At 37.5% G+C, this 20,748-nt stretch overlaps 1 protein-coding gene across 11 annotated transcripts in view; it reads right to left on the reverse strand.

Moving 5' to 3' along the window:
* The window catches only part of MEF2C (myocyte enhancer factor 2C), a 376,634-nt gene that overhangs the window by 9,296 nt on the left and 346,590 nt on the right, over positions 1-20,748 (reverse strand). For 7 of the 11 annotated variants that reach the window (XM_082261437.1, XM_082261441.1, XM_082261444.1 and 4 more), the window contains 3 exons: positions 6,665-6,837; positions 3,530-3,553; positions 2,617-2,746 (listed from right to left, as the gene is read on the reverse strand). In XM_082261437.1, the coding sequence (XP_082117563.1) occupies positions 2,617-2,746; positions 3,530-3,553; positions 6,665-6,837 (327 nt within the window). The remainder of the gene's footprint in view (positions 1-2,616; positions 2,747-3,529; positions 3,554-6,664; positions 6,838-20,748) is intronic. The other 4 variants (XM_082261436.1, XM_082261443.1, XM_082261445.1 and 1 more) reach the window with 1 other exon arrangement.

Consider the following 20,748-nt stretch of genomic DNA (forward strand, 5'->3'; position numbering starts at 1 on the left):
GATGTGCTAAGTGTGTGTGGCGGCAACCAGGTGAGGAGTACAAAGACAAGTGTGTCTTGCCTACAGTCAAGCATGGTGGTGGGAGTGTCATGGTCTGGCGCTGCATGAGTGTTGCCGGCACTGGGGAGCTACAGTTCATTGAGGGAACCAATGCCAACATGTACTGTAACATACTGAAGCAGAGCATGATCTCCTCCCTTTGGCGACTGGGCTGCAGGCCCGTATTCCAACATGATAACGACCCCAAACACACCTCCAAGATGACCACTGCCTTGCTAAAGAAGCTGAGGGTAAAAGTAATGGAATGGCCAAGCATGTTTCCAGACCTAAACCCTATTGAGGATCTGTGGGGCAACCTCAAATAGAAGGTGGAGGAGTGCAAGGTCTCTAACATCCACCAGCTGATCATGGAGGAGTAGAAGAGGACTCCAGTGGCAGGCTGTGAATCTCTGGTGAACTCCATGCCCAAGAGGGTTAAGGCAGTGCTGGAAAATAATGGTGGCCACCCAAAATATTGACACTTTGGGCCCAGTTTGGACATTTTGACATAGGGGTGTACTCACTTTTGTTGTCAGCGGTTTAGACATTAATGGCTGTGTGTTGAGTTATTTTGAGGGAACAGCAAATTTACACTGTTATACAAGCTGTACACTCACTACTTTACATTGTAGCAAAGTGTCATTTCTTCAGTGTTGTCACATGAAAAGATATAATAAAATATTTACAAAATTGTGAGGGGTGTACTCACTTTTGTGAGATGCTGTATATATATATATATAAATACACTATATTACCAAAAGTATTGGAACACCTGCCTTTACACAAACATGAGCTTTAATGGCATCCTGGTCTTAGTCCGTAGGGTTCAACATTGCGTTGGCCCACCCTTTGCAGCTATAACAACTTCAACTCTTCTGGGAAGTTTGGCCCCAAGGTTTAGGAGTGTGTCTAGGGGAATGTTTGATCATTTTCCTAGAAGCTCAATTGTGAGGTCAGGCACTGATGTTGGACGAGAAGGCCAGGCTGGCAGTCTCTACTCTAATTCATCCTAAAGGTGTTCTATCGGGTTGAGGTCAGGACTCTGTGCAGGCCAGTCAAGATCCTCCACCAAAAACCTATTCATCCCTGTCTCTATAGACTTTGCTTTGTGCACTGGTGCGCAGTCATGTTGGAACAGGAAGGAGCCATCCCCAAATTGTTCCCACAAAGTTGGGAGTATAAAATTGTCCAAAATGTCTTGATATGCTGATGCCTTAAGAGTTCCCTTTACTGGAACCTAAGGGGCCCAGCCAAACCCCTGAAAAACAATACCATAATCCCCTCTCCACCAAATGATTTGGACCAGTGCACAAAGCAAGGTTCATAACGACAAAGATGAGCGAGTTTGGGGTGGAGGAACATGGCTGGTCTGCATAGAGTCCTGACCCCAACCAAATAGAACACCTTTGGGGTGAATTAGAGTGGAAACTGCAAGCCAGGCCTTCTGGTCCACATCAGTCCCCAACCATACAAATGCGCTTCTGGAAGAATGGACAAACATTCCCATAGACACACTCCTAAACCTTGTGGACAGCCTTCCCTGAAGAGTTGAAGCTGTTCTAGCTACAAAGGGTGGGCCAACTCAAAACTGAACCCTGTAGACTAAGACTGGGATGCCATTACATTTCATGTGTGTGAAGGCAGGCATCCCAATACTTTTGGTAATATAGTGTGTATATATATAAAAAAAAATATATATATATATATATATATATATATATAGAAAGAAGGTGTGTCTAAAAAGTTCAGCGAATAGTCCGATATCACAACGGCAACAGGAGCCAGATGCGTGCATGCACATGTCTATCCAGAGACACGTCGAGAAGCATCACCGAGTGTGGAATAAATGTGACCATCAGGGTAAACCCGCTGTTACTTTGTTACTATCAAGTAATGAGATATTGTTGAATTACTGGGACAACAGCAGAAATGGCTCTGATCCATAGATGGTGTACAAATGTGAAAGCTGAAATGGCTAAAAATGAAATCTTTACCAACAGTTTACTAAGATAAAGAGGAAAGTTCTAGTGCCCTTCCTGTTTTCCAAACTGCGTTTCTTTCCTAGTAAAATGACAATTAATTTTGCCAGTTTCTTCTTTTTCCTAGTAAAGAGTGACAACATTATCTACAGCAATGAAAGCAATGTAACCCTTGCATGCTTGATCCTGTGCCTAGATAAAATCATGCTGTGCCTACATATGGCAAGCTCTGCCTGGCTGGTAGTCACCAGCTCATGATGGCAGCTAAAACAGCCTGAGTGACAGCAGCTCCCGCAGGAAGCGTCACTGTTAAAACAGTGCAGAATAGTCTGACAACATCACCAGCACGTGTCCTGCCTGCAAAGTGTAAGAGCTGCATAGAAGTCAGCTGACCATGTAAAAAAATAAAAATAAAAAATCACCTAAAATTTATATATTTGTTTGATTTTTTTGCTGGCTTTATACCTGTTTTTTTTATTTTTCTGTGCCCTGTTAAAATTCTTAAAGGCATGAAGAAGATTTACACATGCTTTAAATCTAATCAAAAGTTGTCTGAGAGCTGACGCTTTTTTTTTTCTATTCCTCTAGTGCTGCTTACCAGTGCCATACGTTGTTGAAATTGCTGATGGGTATCCTCCCATCCCTTGCCCAGGTAAAGTCGGTGTTGCTACAGGAACCACTGGGGTAGCCAGTGACTGAGCAGATTGTGAGTTGTTTATCCTTTGATTCTATTAAGAGAGACACAGAAGGAAAAAAAAGAAAAAAAAAGAATAACACGATTATTAGTAAGTTTATCAGGTGCATAAGGTTTTTTATTTTTTTTTATTTTTTTTTGTCTCAAGAAATAAAAAATACTTCAACATGATACAAATTAATCATTTAGCATGTGGCTCCCATGAACTCCTTCAACCCTATCATTTACAATCTTTCAAGAGACCAAGTGTCGCCATGGCAACCCATTACATCAGCTTCTCCTAGGCAATTGAACTTGCCACGAGTAAAGATTGCTTTATTGTGGGTTGAAAACAGACCATGTGGAAAATTGATGAAATATGCATACTGTACTATCATTGTTTCTTTATCATTCTAATGCAAAAATGTCATTAAAATTACCAGTGACTGGGCTTAGACTTATTGCAAATAGACACCTTGACAATGGCTTTTCGCTGCAGTTAATAAGATTAGCAGCAGATGGCAGTAAGGATCCTTTTGTTTTTTTTTTTGTTTTGTTTTTTTTTTTGCTTTTTTTTGCTTTTTTCTCAATATTTCAAATTATATAAGACACAAGTTTCTACATATTTTAGCAACTGGTCATTGACATGACAATGCACCTATTACTAAACCTGGGAAATTTCCAATTTTGAATTTATACGAGAAAGCACTAGCAATACTAACATTAGTAATTGTTATAGTCCTTTTAAATATAATCTGGCTTTGTGTATATTTTACTTCACAGTAACAGCGCACAAAGTAAAAGAGTAAAGTCTTCTTAAACACTTATTGCCACTTACCAAAAGGAGATCGACATCCTCAGACTGATAGCAAGGAAAAGGAGTATTAAGTAACAATTAGTAATGATACATTATTAATAAAGGTGAAATGATAGTTGAAATATAATGTTGCTTGCAGATTTTAAATGCACAGCGATTCTTCAGCACATCCAGCAGCGCTGTGTCACTACTTTCATTTGTCATTAATACAGAAAATATATTACTAACCTCCCTCCCCTCCTGACTCTACCTGGATGCCGAAGTGTGACCCACTTAGGTCAATAATCTAATCCCAGTAGAGAGTTCATTTTTTTTTTTTTTTTTTTTTAAGGGCCAAAAATAAATCATTCTGGTGACTTTCTGTTAGTTACAACAGGGGGAATAGTTATTGTGATCTGACCAGTGTAACTTGTGTTTTATTTTATGTAAAAGCCAAAGGTTCCATTAAATTAACTATTATTTAAATCTTTGTCTTTTTTTTCTCTCTCCTAATATAAATATTTTATATATATATACACACATATATATATATATATATATATATATATATATATATACAGCGACCCCTTTTTCATTTTTTTTTTATATGACCTTTGGGAGGACCTGCCTAAACTGCCGTGGTGCACCTCACCCTTTGGACTAAAATATATGTATATATATATATATATATATATATATATTTTTTTTTTTCTAATTGCTTTAAAAAAAAAAAAACTCAGCAATATTCACCTCTTTTTTGGGGTTTAGGGTCCAGCATTGTTTTTGTTCAGGGTTAAATATAATTTACCCTCCTTCCTGTAAGCCCGTGCTGTCATGGACCTGCACCCTGGGTAAATTGTATTTCCTTTTTGTTTGTTTTTTTATGTTTTACAACTTTTTTTTTACATTTTACCAATAATACAAAAATATTTATTTTATAAATTGCAGGAAAAAGTCCCTTCCCTAACAATTTCAGATGTGTGTGTGTGTGTGTGTGTGTATGTGTGTGAGTAAACTTGAGCTTGAACTATTGAACTTTGTTAATAAAAAGATTTTTTTTTGTTTTATTAAAAGCCAGGCTGGTAGACAAAATGAAGAGGACAGCAGAGCTTTACTGGCTGGATGACAATGTAAATATGAATAATTCAGTTAAAACATTTCAAATTTACCTGACTAAAAACATAAAATATTTAAACTATATATATATATATATATATATATATATATTTACAGTATATATGTATATTATATTATATTGTATTATTTTTTATACCTAGGCGTACACAAATAAAAATATATAAAAATATATATGCTTTTTATGTTACTATACAAGTTCGGTTTGGGAAGATCGGTTGCTACATGCACTTTAAGCGTATCAAATTGCAAAACCTTTTCTTTATTTCTAATACAGCATGGACTGGTTAAAACCTCTGCAAAGGTTTTTATTGCTGCCTCAACTGAGGAATAGTTAAAGAACCAGAACAGGAATAGAGAAGAAATTTTCCCAAGAGTACACTTGTTTCAGAATGGGGTTTTCCTCGCTTAAGAAAGATCTCCATTCATTTCCTGTTGTGTCTATAAGACTGGAAGTGATGACAAACTAAAACTGGGGATTTTATCAATACTCTAGTCTAGTGTATCCGATATAACAAAAATATTGCTAAAAATGCTGGCAATCTTGGCTCTGCCTCTTCTGTGTCTGCCCCCAAAGCAAGACACTTACTATGGTGGCATCCATGGGAGCTTTCTCCAGAGCCGAGCTCTGTGCATCCATGGACACACACACCATGACTTAGTTTGTCCCTGCCCTTCCCTCTACTACAGGATTTGACTGACAGCAACAGGGCCCAATGACTCTTGCTGCTTTCAGTGTAGTGAGAGTAGAAAGAGGGGAGAGAAGACTGAGATAAGTGTTTAGGGAAGGGGGTTAGGGGTTGGGGTTGGGGTTGGGGTTAGGGTTAGGGTTAGGGGTTAGGGTTAGGGTTAGGGTTAGGGTTGCCTATTGCCGGTAATGACACAGGGGATGGTTTTGACACAGGAAATGGATCATGGACCCACCCCAGGTCATGGACACACCCTAAAGGTCAAAGGTCAGGAGTTTTTTGCTCAGAGGTCAAAGGTCATAGCTCCACCTAGTGTTGGACACAGGGGGTGGCGTAGGTAACTTGTCCCGACAGGTAAGCTTATAATAAAGCTTACCTGTAGATACAAGGAATATCTCCTAAATGTGCATCCTTTAACAGATTTTAAGTATTTCTGCAGCCAGGTACATGCACACTGGGCTCTGAGGAGATGGCATGAGTATGTCATTCCTTCAGAGTGCTGTGCTACAATCGTGACTCCCGTGCACGTGCGCTGGAGCGACGTCACCGCAGCTCAACCATTCACATGGCCAGAGCCCACGAACCCGGAAGGAAGACCAGGTGAAGATGAAAGCCTTCTCAGAGGTTATATTGTGCCACTTGAGGGCTTCATTTTAAGGTAAGCCTTTCATAATGTGCTCGTATGCGATGCCTACTAGCATATTATGACTTTAACTTGCAGGGGGGAGTTTTTTTTTTCTCCCCAGACTTTATGCAGAGAATGTGTTAAGGCAAAAAAAATAGTTCTAGCTTTAGAACCAACTATTTAAGCCTTATTGAGGAATGCATCATTCAACCTCTTTTAACCTAAAATGTCAAATACTGTACATGATAGACAGAGAGTAGTGTTGACCATATTTGTAGATTCTGTTGTTTTTATTTAGGGTTATATTGTATATTAGAATTAATATCAGAATAAATATAGAGCATATTCGAGGGAAATAACAATATTATCTCCAAGTAACTTTAAGTTGACTATCCATGTGAGTAAAGAATAAGCTCTTCCATTGTCAGCATGAGTTCTTTTCAGCCATATTCGGAGCAGAAGATCTATGATTTGGCATAACTCAATGTCTCACACATACAGCATGATTTTCCGACAACACATGGCACTCAGTATGGCTGAAAACAACACAAAGTTTCAATTCATGTACAGCTAACCCTGATTATTAATCTTTCAGAGCTGTTAGTCAAGATGCAACCAAGTGAGACACCCACATAACATAATATACCCTTCTATAGATATACTAGGAGGTGGAAATAAAAATAACAAGCGTGTCATAATCAAAATATGGAATTAAGAATGATAACTTACCACAGAGGGCATTGTATTCTTGCTGCCAGGTGGAATAAGAACTCTGAGGTCAGGTTTACGATTGTTCATCCCCAAGTTCATTGGCGGTGGTGATTTTGTTTGCATATTTTTATTCAAGTTACCAGGTGAGACCAGCAGACCTGGTGAGTTACGATGATTGCCATACCCATTTCCTGTTAAAACAGAAAAAAATACTTCTGTCTCAAATTTGGTCTCATATTAATGTCTCTTTTCATTATACGTGGGCAACAGAATCGATCTCTATTCATGTGTGCCCACATAACAACCAATACAATTATAAAATTGGACATAAAACAGCAATCAAGTAAGATGGACGTTTTTCATCTAAGCAAATTGTAAAGCTGGACATCTATTTGCTTAGTCCAAACATGTTGAATGTGAGACATTTTCTCTTTTGTGCCATTTGACCTACACTTGGACAGCCAGATTTTTAAAATGTTTTGCTATATTATAAATGTTTTCATATAAATATGAAAATGTGAGCTCTGATACAAAAATCATTTGGTGGAAATCAACATTCAATACTCGGTCAGCAAATTTTATTGGAACAACAAATAGATCAAATTAGAGAAAAATTTGGAAAATGTCCTGTCTGTAAAATGTATGCTTTCTTTAACCACTTCTGGACCGGAAGGATTTACCCCCTTAATGACCAAGCCATTTTTTGCGATACAGCACTGCGTTAATTTAACTGACAATTGCGCGGTCGTGCAACACTGTACCCCAAGAAAATTGATATCCTTTTTTTTGCACAAATAGAGCTTTCTTTTGGTGGCATTTGGTGGTAAACACCTGTGCGATTTTTAATAAACAAAAAAAGAGCGGCAATTCTGAAAAAAAAAAAAACAATATTTTTTACTTCCTGTTATATAACATTCCCAATAAAAAAAATGTAAAAATCTATTTTTTTCATCATTTTAAGCCAATGTGTATTCTGCTACATATTTTTGGTAAAAAAAAAATCACAATAAGTGTATATTGATTGGTTTGCGCAAAAGTTATCAGGTCTACAAACTAGGGGAAAGATTTATGTAATTTTTATTTTTTTATTTATCTTTACTAGTAATGACGGCATTTAGTGGTTTTTAGTGGGACTGCGACATTGCAGCGGACAGATCGGACACCTAACTGCCATTTTTGACACTTTTGGGGGGACCAGTGATATTACTACAGTAGTCATATTAAAAATTTGCACTGTTACTGTACTAATGACACTGGCAGAAAAGGGGTTAACACCAGGGGCGATCAAAGGGTTAAATGTGTCCCTAGGGGGTGCTTTCTAGCTGTGGGGGGTGGACTTGCTGCCTGAACACAGAGACCCATGTTCCTAAATAGGAGAAACACAGGATCCCTGTGTTCATAACTGACAGACCAGCAGTCCGCCGTGTTTACAATTGCAGACCGTCGTTCTATCTCCATGGGGAGCGATCTCCGGACCCCGGGAGCAATCACCACGGCTGCCAGACCTGTGAATTGGCCTCCCCTGTGGCCAATGGGTGTGCCTCCAGTGGTGCACGCGTGCCCCCGCTAGCGGTACCATAAGGCAATGTATAGGTACGTAGTTTTGCAGGACAGAGCCGACCTGCCGCAGTATATGTCAGCAAGTGGTTAAGGAATACTAAGCAGCTAATTAAAGAAATAGCTATTTTGTGATCAATAAAGTCACTGTTCAAGATGATGCAGGGATATGAAATTGGTAGGGATCGTGTTTTTGGTGTCATTAGACATACATACAGAGAAAATGCCACCCCATTTTTTTGGATAGATGGTAAAAAAAACAACAAACCATATGCAATCTGTGTCCTGGATGAGTATTAAACCTAGAACTCTAGCACTACAATGCAAGAGTGCTCCCTACTGCAATGATCATTAGAAATAGTTCTCTGCCGTGTTTAGAAGTCCATTTGGGCTAGGTAGGTAGAATATAGGTATATAGTGAATAGGTATCTGTACAGCTAAATAGATCCATTGATATAAGAGGATTAAAAACATAAATATATCATGATTTTAGAATACTCACACACTTAAGTAAAGAGGCAGTTCAAACACAGATATACAGTACGTATCAGTATGTAGATATAGATGCACATGCATACACACAGATATACACACACATATTTTTTCCTTAAAAACATTGTGCTTTCCTGCTGGTTGTTCCTAGAAATATTTTCAACACCGAAAATAAAAAGAAGTGCTAAAAAACATTCACGTGCCTCATTATCTCCAGACATTTTACTTCTGCAAGTCTCCTAATTTCTAGAACAAGTCTTTTCTCATCTCTCTTTTCTTGTATCCCTACAGTGCTAAATCAACACTTGATGAGAGATTGCTTCCTATTAGTTACCAGCTCCGCTGCTCTTTGATATGTCAACTTATTGAAACATATGTCTTGCTAATTGCATTTGCATGCTTGTGTTTGCTTTTACTCGCTTGAGATTGAGGGACTAAGATAAGACATATTTAGTGCCAGGATGCCAGTGAATTTTAGACTTTGTCTAACAAGAAAATTACTTTGTAAGGGGCATGTTTTGTTCTATAGGTGGACTGAACAAGAGAATTTTTTTTTTACTGCAACTAAGAAATGGTTGCCACTTATTTTTCTGTTTTTTAATGTTCTGCTCTGCAAAAGGCAAACATATACAATATTTTATGTTTTTTTTTTTTTAATGGTATGATCATAAAGGGTAGTCCCTTGTCAGTACAATCAGATTCTTTCAAACAATGCTTTGTAGACCTATATTTAAATGTTCTTGCTTCCAGCCACCAAATAAACATCCTTAGGATTGTGAGACTTGAAGAATGTCAGATCACTGCCTTTTTAAACTGACACAAGAACCTAACCTTGGAACAAACAAACATGTGGCTTTCAGTAATATTATAATTCTGCATTTGACAACCACCATAAAACCCATACTTGGAACCACGGATTATAATGTGGTATACTGTAAAACATGCACTGAAATGCATTATACATTATATATAATAATAGTGTGTATAATAGGGTATAATTGTATAACTGTTTTTTAGAGTATGCATTCTGAAAGCAGACCTTGCACCTAAAAACCAAGATCTCCTCTTCCTTGCTGAAATGAAATGCTGTGTAGAAGTTTACAAAAAGCACCTGTAGGGGAAAAAAGTTAGAAAATGTTCCTAAAATATACGTAATTTTCCCAGCTTGTATGGTGCGCATGTGAGAATGATGTCATCCTTCTTCCAGAGAGATCTTGGGAATGTTGAGTATCTCAAATCTCTTTGAGAAAACATTTCCAGAAATGTGCTTGAACATCTCCTTTCAAGATTTTATAGTACTCAGCATTCCCCGGGATCTCTTCAGTAGGGTAATGACATCACTACCTGCACTATGGTACCTGGAGGAAAGGTAAGTAATATATCTAACACCCCCTACAGATTTTTTTTTACCTTTACTTCGTTTTATAGCAAGAGGTAGGGGAGTGCAAATTTAAAATTTAGAGGCGCCTCTGTGTTTCTTTTTTTTTATGTTTGGGAAATTGCTTCAGTCATTCCCACATTTGCTGATGGCTGCCTAAAAACTTGTGGACCTATCTCTTCATGGTGGCCCTAAATCACTGGACACCGTAAGTTCACAAAGGACTTGTCATTGCCCATGAACTAGCGCCGATCTGTCCATATCTGTGTTACCAAATTTAAAAAATAGACTTTGCATGAACTGCAAGGTCCTAATCTTAACATCCATTCAACTTTTTGTAGAGAAAAAAAGGTGTGTATGTTCAACCAAATGCTTGTGATTGTTGTAGGCTACGTATAGGTATAGCTGGCAAACTCTAAAAGCTGGTAAATATTGTCCTTTATTCTCCACAAAATAAAGAACAATGCATTCATTACTTGTACACGGAGATAAAGAGTTACTCATCTAAGTAAAATTGTTGCAATGAGTTTGCCAACTGCAATAAGAGTGGACAGATCTTTCACCGCTGTCAAAATCAACAAAACTTCCAAACCTTTGGCCAGCTCACTTATTTCCATTTATACATATTACCATATGGATTTGTTCCTGCCCCCTGAGAACCTTACTGGCTAATATCTCTGCCACAGAGACACTTATATACAAACACTAGGTCTAACTTGTGTGCAAGCTAATTAACCTATCATTGTGGTTTTGAGAGTGAATCAGTGTAGCCAAGAGAAACCCCCAGAGGAAGAACATACAAATTCCATGCAGCATGCCTAAGGGAAATTCAAGTCAGGATCTAGGCAGTGTAAGGCGAGAGTACTAGCCAATGAGCCTCTGTGCTCCAATCTTATGTCCCACTGTGCTAAGTCTATTTTATCCAATGTTAAATCTCAGCACGAGCTAGAGTTAGTTGGTGAATGGGCCGCACAGTAAATACATTTAGAGCTAGTACTAGAAGTTGGGGATCAGACCTAAGAAAAGGCTAGGGGACATAAGGAGATACTGGTCATTATGGACAGAAATAAATGTATCATATCTAATAATAACTTTATATGTGGTCAGTATATTTTGTATGCATACAAAATATTGTATATATTATATGCAATTGGTTGACACATGCCTCTTCTTTTTGGACTATTTTGGTATATACTGTTACTGGGGTGACTACATTTTGTCAGTTTGCTGGCCCCAATAACAAATACCGATTCTAATGTTGACTGTTTTATAAATTATTTTTATTATCAATGTTGAATATTTTAATAAACACATACAAAGGATTCTGGGCCTTCAAGGCTAGATAGTGCACAGGATATCATCTTGTGTCTTGCAAATTAATACTTTTAGTTAGGCTTCTATTGTCACTCATTGTGGCATTTCCATACCCAAGCCAAAGAGGACCCATGTACATATTTCTCATCGACATTCCTTTTGCAGGTGGAGGGGGATGACCTAAGCAGGGGCCTGGATATATGAGTAGGCTAAATAGGGTGAGTCATTTTTTTTGTGGACTATCCCTTTAAACTCTTTCTATAACAGAACACATTACATGTTATACAATGCTACAGAAAATGTTTAATATTGCTATCATTTTGTTCTTGGTTTACTAAATGTGTGTTCAGATTGTTTCACATATGCACACAACTAAGAATTTTATTCAAGCTGAAGCCAAAAGTATAATACGCTTTTTGCAATTCATCTGTTTTCCATTTTCGCATACTGTATAGTCAGGAAATCCATTCATTTATGACATATAATTTTTGCACTTTCAAGTGGGTAGAGGAATGTGACACAGCGCATAGAGCCCCATTTAATTTGATAATTTTCCAGATGGAATGTAATTGTAAAGTATAGGTTTAGAGCAGGTTTAAACCATACATTTGGATTTTTACTATTTAATGTTTTCTTTTTTATTCTCTTTCAGACACAAAAGGAATCCTTCTCTTTAAAGTGTAACTAAAGGCAGAACTTTTTTTTAGTTTTGGAAAAATTAGAAAGGAATTAGGACACCTGTCAATTTTTATTGCTGTCTGTGCCCCACCAGGGAGATTGACCCTTTCTATTTTTCCTGTTTACCATTATCATCGCAAATAAAGTGAAAAGAAATCCCACATTTTGGGTTAACATCAGAACACTAATAGAGAGGAAATCTTCCAATGGGGATGCTAGCTCTGTTGACCCTGGTGACACACCGGGATTCCTTCACTTTGGAGGGATTTCCTCTCACTCCTGTTTTGGCTATGACACAGGAAGTGAAGGAACATCTCCCCAATAGGACACAGATGGCAAACAAAAAAACTCTGACAGGGGTTATAACCTTCCCTTACTTTATTCAAAATGAAAAGAAAAAAAGTTTTGAGTTTTGTTACACTTTCACCACTTTGAAAAGTTACTCTCATATGATGTATTTATCTAGCCTACAACTTACTGATTTAAAGTAAACCACCATCCAATAGAACAAATGGAAGGTGTCCTGGAAATTGACCTCTGTTCTGGAAATTACCAGTTCACTGGCTGTAATTCTGATCCAGAGGCTTCGGGACTTTATGAGACCTTGACCCATCAAGAGTGTTAGTTTTCCTGATCGACATCCTTGTTCTAGGCCTAAGTCTAAGACAGCCAAAGACAGCTGTGAATGTTGAGAATTAATTGTTCCAAAGTGTCTGCAGCTATAAGGAGATCTGTGAGAGCTTGTTTTAAAGTTTATTTACTTTTTGTTAAGAATATGAAAACACCATACTTCTGAAACTTCACTTTAACCTTAATCATGTAGTTTCCTTTTAAAAAATAAACAGTATAGTAGTAGAATGCCCAATTTGTGCACATGTCGATGGTTTGCCACTACTCCACAGCCCGTAATAATGTAATCTTGGGAAATTAGATGCAGACCAAAAAAGACTAAAAAATATTCATAATACGTAATAACTGCATCCAAACCACTAGCACATAATGAAGAGGTCACACTCTAAAACACTGTATTGAAATACAGACATACCACAGGAAACACAACAGTCCCACCTGTTATTACAAAATATATTTTCTATATTGCTGAGGGAGGTGAATTTTTATTTTATTGTTTAAAGATGTAGTGGTGAAACATAGATGTCCTATCTTGAATTACAAAGGTAAGTAAACCCATCCGTACAAAAACAGATTTGCATTGAATCATGGAATGAGTTTAAATGTAGACATTAGCTTTCATGTATTTGCTTTAGCAATTTCCAACAAGACATACATTATATTGCCTTTACACGCACATGAAATGGAATGGCATTCCAGTCTAAGTCCGTAGGATTCAATATTGAGTTGGCCCACCCTTTGCAGCTATAACCGCTTCAACTCTTTTGGGAAGGCTGTCCACAAGGTTTAGGAGAGTGTCCCCAAGGCCAAACTCGCTCATCCACACTATATTGCCAAAAATATTGGGCCAACCATCCAAATCATTTGGTGGAGGGGCGGTTATAGTGTGGGGTTGTTTTTTCAGGGATTGGGCTTGGCCCCTTAGTTCCAGTAAAGGGAAAATTTAAGGTGTCAGTATACCAAGACATTTTGGACAATTTCATGCTCCCAACTTTGTGGGAATAGTTTGGGGATGGCCCCTTCTTGTTCCAACATGACTGAACAACAGTGCACAAAAAAAGTCCCTAAAGACATGGATGAGCAAGTTTGGGTTGGAGGAACTTTACTGGCCTGCACAGTCCTCAATCGATAGAACACTTTTGGGATGAATTAGAGTGGAGATTGTGAGCCAGGCCTTCTCATACAACATCAGTGCCTGACTTCACAAATGCGCTTTTGGAAGAATGGTCAAACATTCCCATAGACACACTCCTAAACCTTGTGGACAGCCTTCCCAGAAGGGTTGAAGCTGTTATAACTGCAAAGGGTGGGCCAACTCAATATTGAACCCTACGGACTAAGACTGGGATGCTATTAAAGTTAAAGTTTATGTGCGTGTAAAGGCAGGCGTCCCAAAACTTTTGGCAATATAGTGTATATTTATTTCATTACTCTGAAGCCTATTTATGCTTACTTCTCTAGCAACATGAAGGCCTACAGAGCTGCTTATAAGTACACTGACTTCTAAATTAAAATGTAGCAGAACTCTTCCAAAGGTCTATCAGTACTTATCTTCATAACTGCAATATATCGGAAGCCTAATGTTTACAATAATGAGTAATCTTAGATTTTTCTGGGAAAGCCAGAACAGGTTGGTGCCTAAAAGTTTCATAGTATACTACTCCAAGAAAACAGAGGTAACTGAATTAAAAACCTAGTAAAGCTAAAATAGTTGTCCTTGGCGCTGATCTTCTTCTGATGAAAGATGTAAACAGAAAAATAACAACGTTTTTTCCTCTTCACACAATCTAATCTGTCCTTGAAAGTTAGACTACAAAATTAGATAAACAGACTCAAAATAAAATGGAAGGAAAAAACACAACAAGAAAGTCACATATAAAAAATCCATACTGAAGAGTCACAAGTATAAAGACAATCTAATTTGTTATTACAAACTAAAAAGGCAGAACATCATCAAAGACGTCTGCTTATGGTTTTTGGAATAATTTCTATCATAGGATAAGAAGAATGCTATTTATAAATAACACCTAAAATAAATGAAACGTGATTGGTGATTAGTTTTCTATGAATAAAATTCAAAGGTAAACAGCTTATTTTTAAGAAACATCCATCCAAGTCCAGGTTGTTGGTTTGTGATCACTAACAACTTCCATGTATTCTCTTAGCCATCTATTTTCTAGTAGTACGTTGCCTAGTGAAGTCACAATACATATTTTCAAACGTGCATCCTGAATATTCCTAAGTACTTTTGCATAAAAAAACATCAACCTGACATGTTCTAGCTCTCCATTTTTGTAGCTAGTCCAGTTTTTCCAGGCCTTTTCCCTTTATTTTTACCTGATGATCCTACAAGTAACAGATTTTCTGCCTTAGGGAAACAATCCTAACTAACTGTATTGTATCTATAGAGAAGATTACCTCCCCCTCTCCTTATCTCCATGACATGGGGGGAAGCTGTTCTGTAGATCATAGAAGTGACCTGTGCAAGGCTGAAAAAAACAGTTTAAAGCTAAATTCAGCTACTTTGTAGAATCTGCTGGCTTACTATGCCACCTCATTGACTTAGAACTTTAATTTACATCTGACAATTTAACTGAGGGCCAGGAGTACAACTATCACTATGCTCCCATTGCTCTGGCTTGAAAGGCACTGCCTTCCCCTTCAGCAGCAAATCTGTTCATACCTTCCCCCTGCTGGCCATTCACAGAAGGCTTTATATTTTGTGAATGGGTTCACAAAATACAAAGCGCTCTGTGATTTGATGGGAAGGGGGGTAGGATGGGCATAATGGCTGCAAAACACTCTGCAGCTGCAGGAGCTGGGACTAGAAAGTCCAGCATAAGTGCACTGGAAGTATAGCAGTAGTTATGCTGCTGGCATTTAGTGAAAGCAAAAATTATAAATTAAAGAGGTAAGCCCATGAGGTGGCATGCATTTCAGCCACTTTGTAAACATTTTAGAAAATTACTAAATTCCTGGAGTTCAACTTTAAGATAACATTGCAGAGTGTAAAGGACAAAGGACAGCACTGGATGTCTGGCAGGATCAAAAATAGCGATGAGCTTTGGGTTCAGGTCAAGCTTGGGATTGCAGCTAATCTGTTTGCAGAGATGGTAAACTAATTTGGCCATTTGTCTGTCCTCCATTGACAATAAAATTATTCAACTGCAAGCACTTTTGAACTTTGGTCAGCTGTCTTAGCATGGCCAATAATACCAACATACAGCCAAAGCCTGTCATTGATTTGTGCACACAAATGTAGACAACCACCTGTCACTCCCAGGATCAGAGATATGCTTGATTTTTACCAGGTATGGCTCAGCGCCCCTATGCGTGAGCCCTAAATTTCTCTGACTCTGTTGTAAACTTGAACTAATTTCTCTAAAATGCTTATAGATACAGTGGTGAATGAGGACTTGTTTTAAAAGTACTTTTAATGTCTGTTCAGAAAATATAAATACTTTAGTGTGCATAATCTGGGCACAGGCTCACTTAACCACTTCAGCCCCGGAAGGTTTTACCTCCTTAATGACCAGGCCATTTTTTTTTGCGATTGGGCACTGCGTTACTTTAACTGACAATTGAGTGGACTTGCGATGCTGTACCTAAATAAAATGTATGTCCTTTTTTCCCCACAAATAGAGCTTTCTTTTGGTGGTATTTGATCACGTCCAACAGTTTTGGGAAAAAAAACAAATTTTTTCACTTTCTGCTATAACTCATACCCAATAAAAAAATGTAAAAAATCTAATTTATTCATCGATTTAGGCCAATATGTATTCTGCTACATGTTTTTGGTATAAAAAATTCAAATAAGTGTATATTGATTGGTTTGCTAAAAAGTTATAGTGTCTACATACTCTAGGATAAATTTATGGAATTTACATTTTTTACATTTTAATGGGACTGCGATATTGCAAGGACAAATCTGAGACTAGGTGACAATTTTTGTGATCCAGTGACACCAATACAGTGATCAGTGCTAAAAAATGCACTGTCACTGTACTAATGAAACTTTTAGGGAAGGGGTTAACATCAGGGGCGGTCAAAGGGTTAACTGTGCTCCTAGGAAGTGCTTTCTAACTGTGTTTGGGATGGCCTAACTGGAGGAAGACAGAGATCCGTGTTTCTGCTTAGCAGAAACACAAGATCTCCATCTTCCTATCTGACAGAAGGCCAGTCTGCCTTCTTACATAGGCACACCGTTGTTCTGCCTCTCCTCCAAACAATTGGCGGGTCCCGGCGGATGCGATGTGTCCAATTACAGTGGGAGTGGGTCACAGGAGGTCCGTCCTGCCACAGTATATCTGTCTTGGGGGTCCTTAAGTGGGTAAACTCAAGTTACATATACTGTAGTACGTCTACTTAGTGGAAATGGTGGAAATTCTCTCTGAAAGAAAATTTCTACATTTTGCTTTTCAATATAGATATATATATATATATACTGTATATATATCTATATATATATATCTATATATATATATATATATATATATATATATATATAAAATCAGCCTTGTACATGGGGCAGCCACACTTACTTATTAGCCCACACTCTTATGATCCAAAAGAAAGGGCGGCCACTCACCATGTAAAAGCCATTAGTTAGATGTATTTAAACTCTCCAAGATGAGACAATTTCTTCAGATAAAGCAGAAGCCCTAATGTCTTTAATTCTTATTGGAACTTACTCATAGGGTTACCTATAAATATATAAAACTATGGATCCTATAAGTAAGCTTTGATATGAGTAAAGCATATTGGGGCTTGTACTTTACCAGGAGTAATTGTCTCATCTTGGAGAGTTTAAATAAATTAGACTAAAGGCTTCTACATGGTGATTGGCTCCCTTTTGCTTTGGATCATAAGAGCAGTGCCGGGACAAGGTCAGCCTACTCCTATCAGCCCAGTAACAGAAGGAAGGCTTCCCCATCCCTACAATAACCTTATGGCGCCCAGGGCCCAACCCTTGTCCTGGACCTACATAGCAGTGTGGACTATTTAGAGCAGCCAGTGACTGCTGGGAGTCACCTCCCTGAGTCGGGGTTTGTGAAGAAGTGGTACACCTTTGTGCATTGGATTGATGCAAACAATAGGGTTGAATGTACTCTTCAGTGTAGCTGAATTTGTCAACTCCTTATAAATAAATAAATACTATAATATAATTAATAAATAAAAAATCTATGTATCTGCAGACGAATCTTAGCTATATTGTTATTTATGTAAATAAAGAATAAAACCTGACCAGGAAAGAAAAATTCAAGGATGATGTAGATATGACTTAATTTTACAGTAAGCATCTCATTTACTATGATTGTAAAACTAAAAAAAAAAAAAAAAAATGCTTTGGCTTTGTTATGAATAAAAATGAGATCAAACTGTTGTTGATTGCATAGCCCTTGAAGTGCATCATTTAAAGAGTTCATGAATTCCATGTGATACAAAAGATCGGGAAAAATACAAACTGCTTTTTATTTTCAGGAGAATCTGGGTGCATCAGAATTTAAATAAAAAGTAAGTGAACTTGGCTGAATTATCATCACATATACGAATGCTGCTTTTCTAAATACTCACTCGTGGTACTACATTTTCTTGCATAAAATCATAGCCATCAAAGTTCGATTCTCGTAGAGTCAGGCACTCCTGACCCAATTTTCATTCTGTGTATTCAGGGAGCACACTGCACAATCAATTTCGTTTACATACAATTGTTTTGTGATGGCTGATTTCCATTTCATTTGGATGTTATAAAAACCAAGTGAATGTGAAAAACCACTAGGATTAGCTGTCAATTGTAGGGGAACTTCTTCAGCATCTAATATGACTGATAAAAATTTGAGGCAAAGTCAGTTCCTCTAATCTAAAGACATTAGGCTTTATCTAATAAAATATATGTGAAGCTAAAACTTTTCTTTTTTTTTTTTTTTTACTGAAGAATGTGTGCTACATACAAAACCTAAGTACAAGTACCTGCGCCCTCTGAGATCTAGTGTACAAAAAATCGGGGGTTGGAGGCAGTTAGGACTTTCATGGTACAGTATGGATTATATAAAAAAGTTTTTTTTTTTTTTTAAAAACATATACAAAATTCTTTAATAATAACCTTTCTTTTTTTTCTGTGTACTATTCATGGTTGTATTTTCTTCTAGATTACACACTCTCCACGTATGAATACTCCTGAAGAAGCGGATACACCACGAAACATGTACAGTTGAGATCCAAGATTGTTTTTTTTGACTAGGGTCACCCAAATTGGAACACCCCACTCATTACCCAAGTGGAGGAAGTGTGATACTGTTTAACTTTTTATGCTATGTTGGCTATATTTTGTGTTTGGCTGACATACTTTGTTACATTATGTTTCCCTCTTTATGGACGTTGTTTCATGTAATATTGTTATTAATACATTTTGTATATCTTTTTAAAAAAAAACGATTCTGTATAATCCATCCATACCATACCATGAAAGTCCTAAGTGCCTCCAACCCCCGATTTTTTGTACATTATTTTTTTTTTAGTTCAGGATGAAGTGGGAAAATATGGAACCCCCTGTGGGTTTTTAGAGTTGTCACAAAAGCAGAAGGTTAGGGGGAATCTTCCAATGGGGACACCTCCTCTAGTGACAGCTGTGTAAGATAGGATTGCCCTTTACTTTAAAAATAATTCCTTACTTCCTATTGTGTTTCTAAGAAAGGAAGAGAAGGGAAATCTTCCTGAGGGAACCCATACAGCAAAAAAATAAATAAATAAAATAAAAATAAAAAATTACATTGGGTCTTAATCAAATTTACTTGACTCCTGGTGCTATTTTAAAATCATGTACAGGAAAAATAAAATAAAATAAAATAAAAAAGTTATTTTGTTTGCACATGGTTTGGTTTTATTATAGAAGTCAGCAGAGCTTCACCTCATTCACTAAGCCAAGGGTTATTTCCCTTGCAAAGCAAACAGCCAATTGGCATTAAGTAAATAAACCCCAGAAGCTGTGTTAAAAAAAACTGTGCCGTTTTTTTTACAGAACTCCTTCATTTCCGCTAAAACTTTTGCATTTTCTGGAGTTTTACTTTAAATTAGTAACATGGTGAAAACTGTGATAGTGCACAGTAGCTTTCTTTCATCTTTTTATGGTAAAGATGGCTATTAAAAAACTGATCTTTGACTATTGGATAAAGTTTTTAAAGGTTGGATATTAATTACATAGTTATATAATATTTGAGGTTGAATAAAGACAACAGTCCATCCAGTTCAACCTGTGTAGGCGCGCGTGGCCGTAATCATCTCTCATACCCCTTAATGTTCTGATCCTTGAGATGTACGTCCAAGAGTCTTTTGAAAGTAGCCATAGTCCCCGCAGAAACCACCTCTTGTGGTAGAGAATTCCACAATCTTGTAGCCCTCAGAAGCCAACTCTTGTGGTAAATAATTCCACAATCTTGTAGCCCTAACAGTAAAAAACCCCCTGCGGTGCCTGAGGTCAAAACGCTTCTCTTCTAATCGCATTGTATGCCCTCAAGTCCTCATGCAATCCTTGTGACTATAGATCTTTAATCTATTTAGATCATTATTTAATTTTTTAAGGCTTAAACAAGCATCACACTATGGACTGCAATCTATAATTTTTTTTTTTAATTTACCAACAGCTGAGTTGTGCAAGAGAATAACTAACTTGTTGATTTCTGTCCATTCCAGTAGGCTATAAAGCTAGCCATCTACATTACAATTACATTTCTCAGGTTTTGTTTCATTCAGAGTATATCCAAACAAGGTAGGGTCCCATGCCACATAGTTGTTAGTACCGCTAAGGGCCCTTTCACAAGGAGCTACTCCACTCTGTTTAGCCAGGGATCCATGAGCTGATCCCCTGCTGAATTGGAGTTGAACAGGACAGTTGTCAGAATTTTGACATCTGTGCCCATGCAGTTTGTGTCCACATTTACATAGCAGATGGGGGCAGACTTGTAATAGCTCTATTGGCAGCCGGATGTAACCAGACTTGTGTCCATTTACATCAGGCTATCTTTGACCTGCCATGTTTGGGTAAAAATACACAGTC

The sequence above is a fragment of the Pelophylax lessonae genome (assembly GCF_965119305.1).
Source record: "Pelophylax lessonae genome assembly, chromosome: 1".
Taxonomy (NCBI): domain Eukaryota; kingdom Metazoa; phylum Chordata; class Amphibia; order Anura; family Ranidae; genus Pelophylax; species Pelophylax lessonae.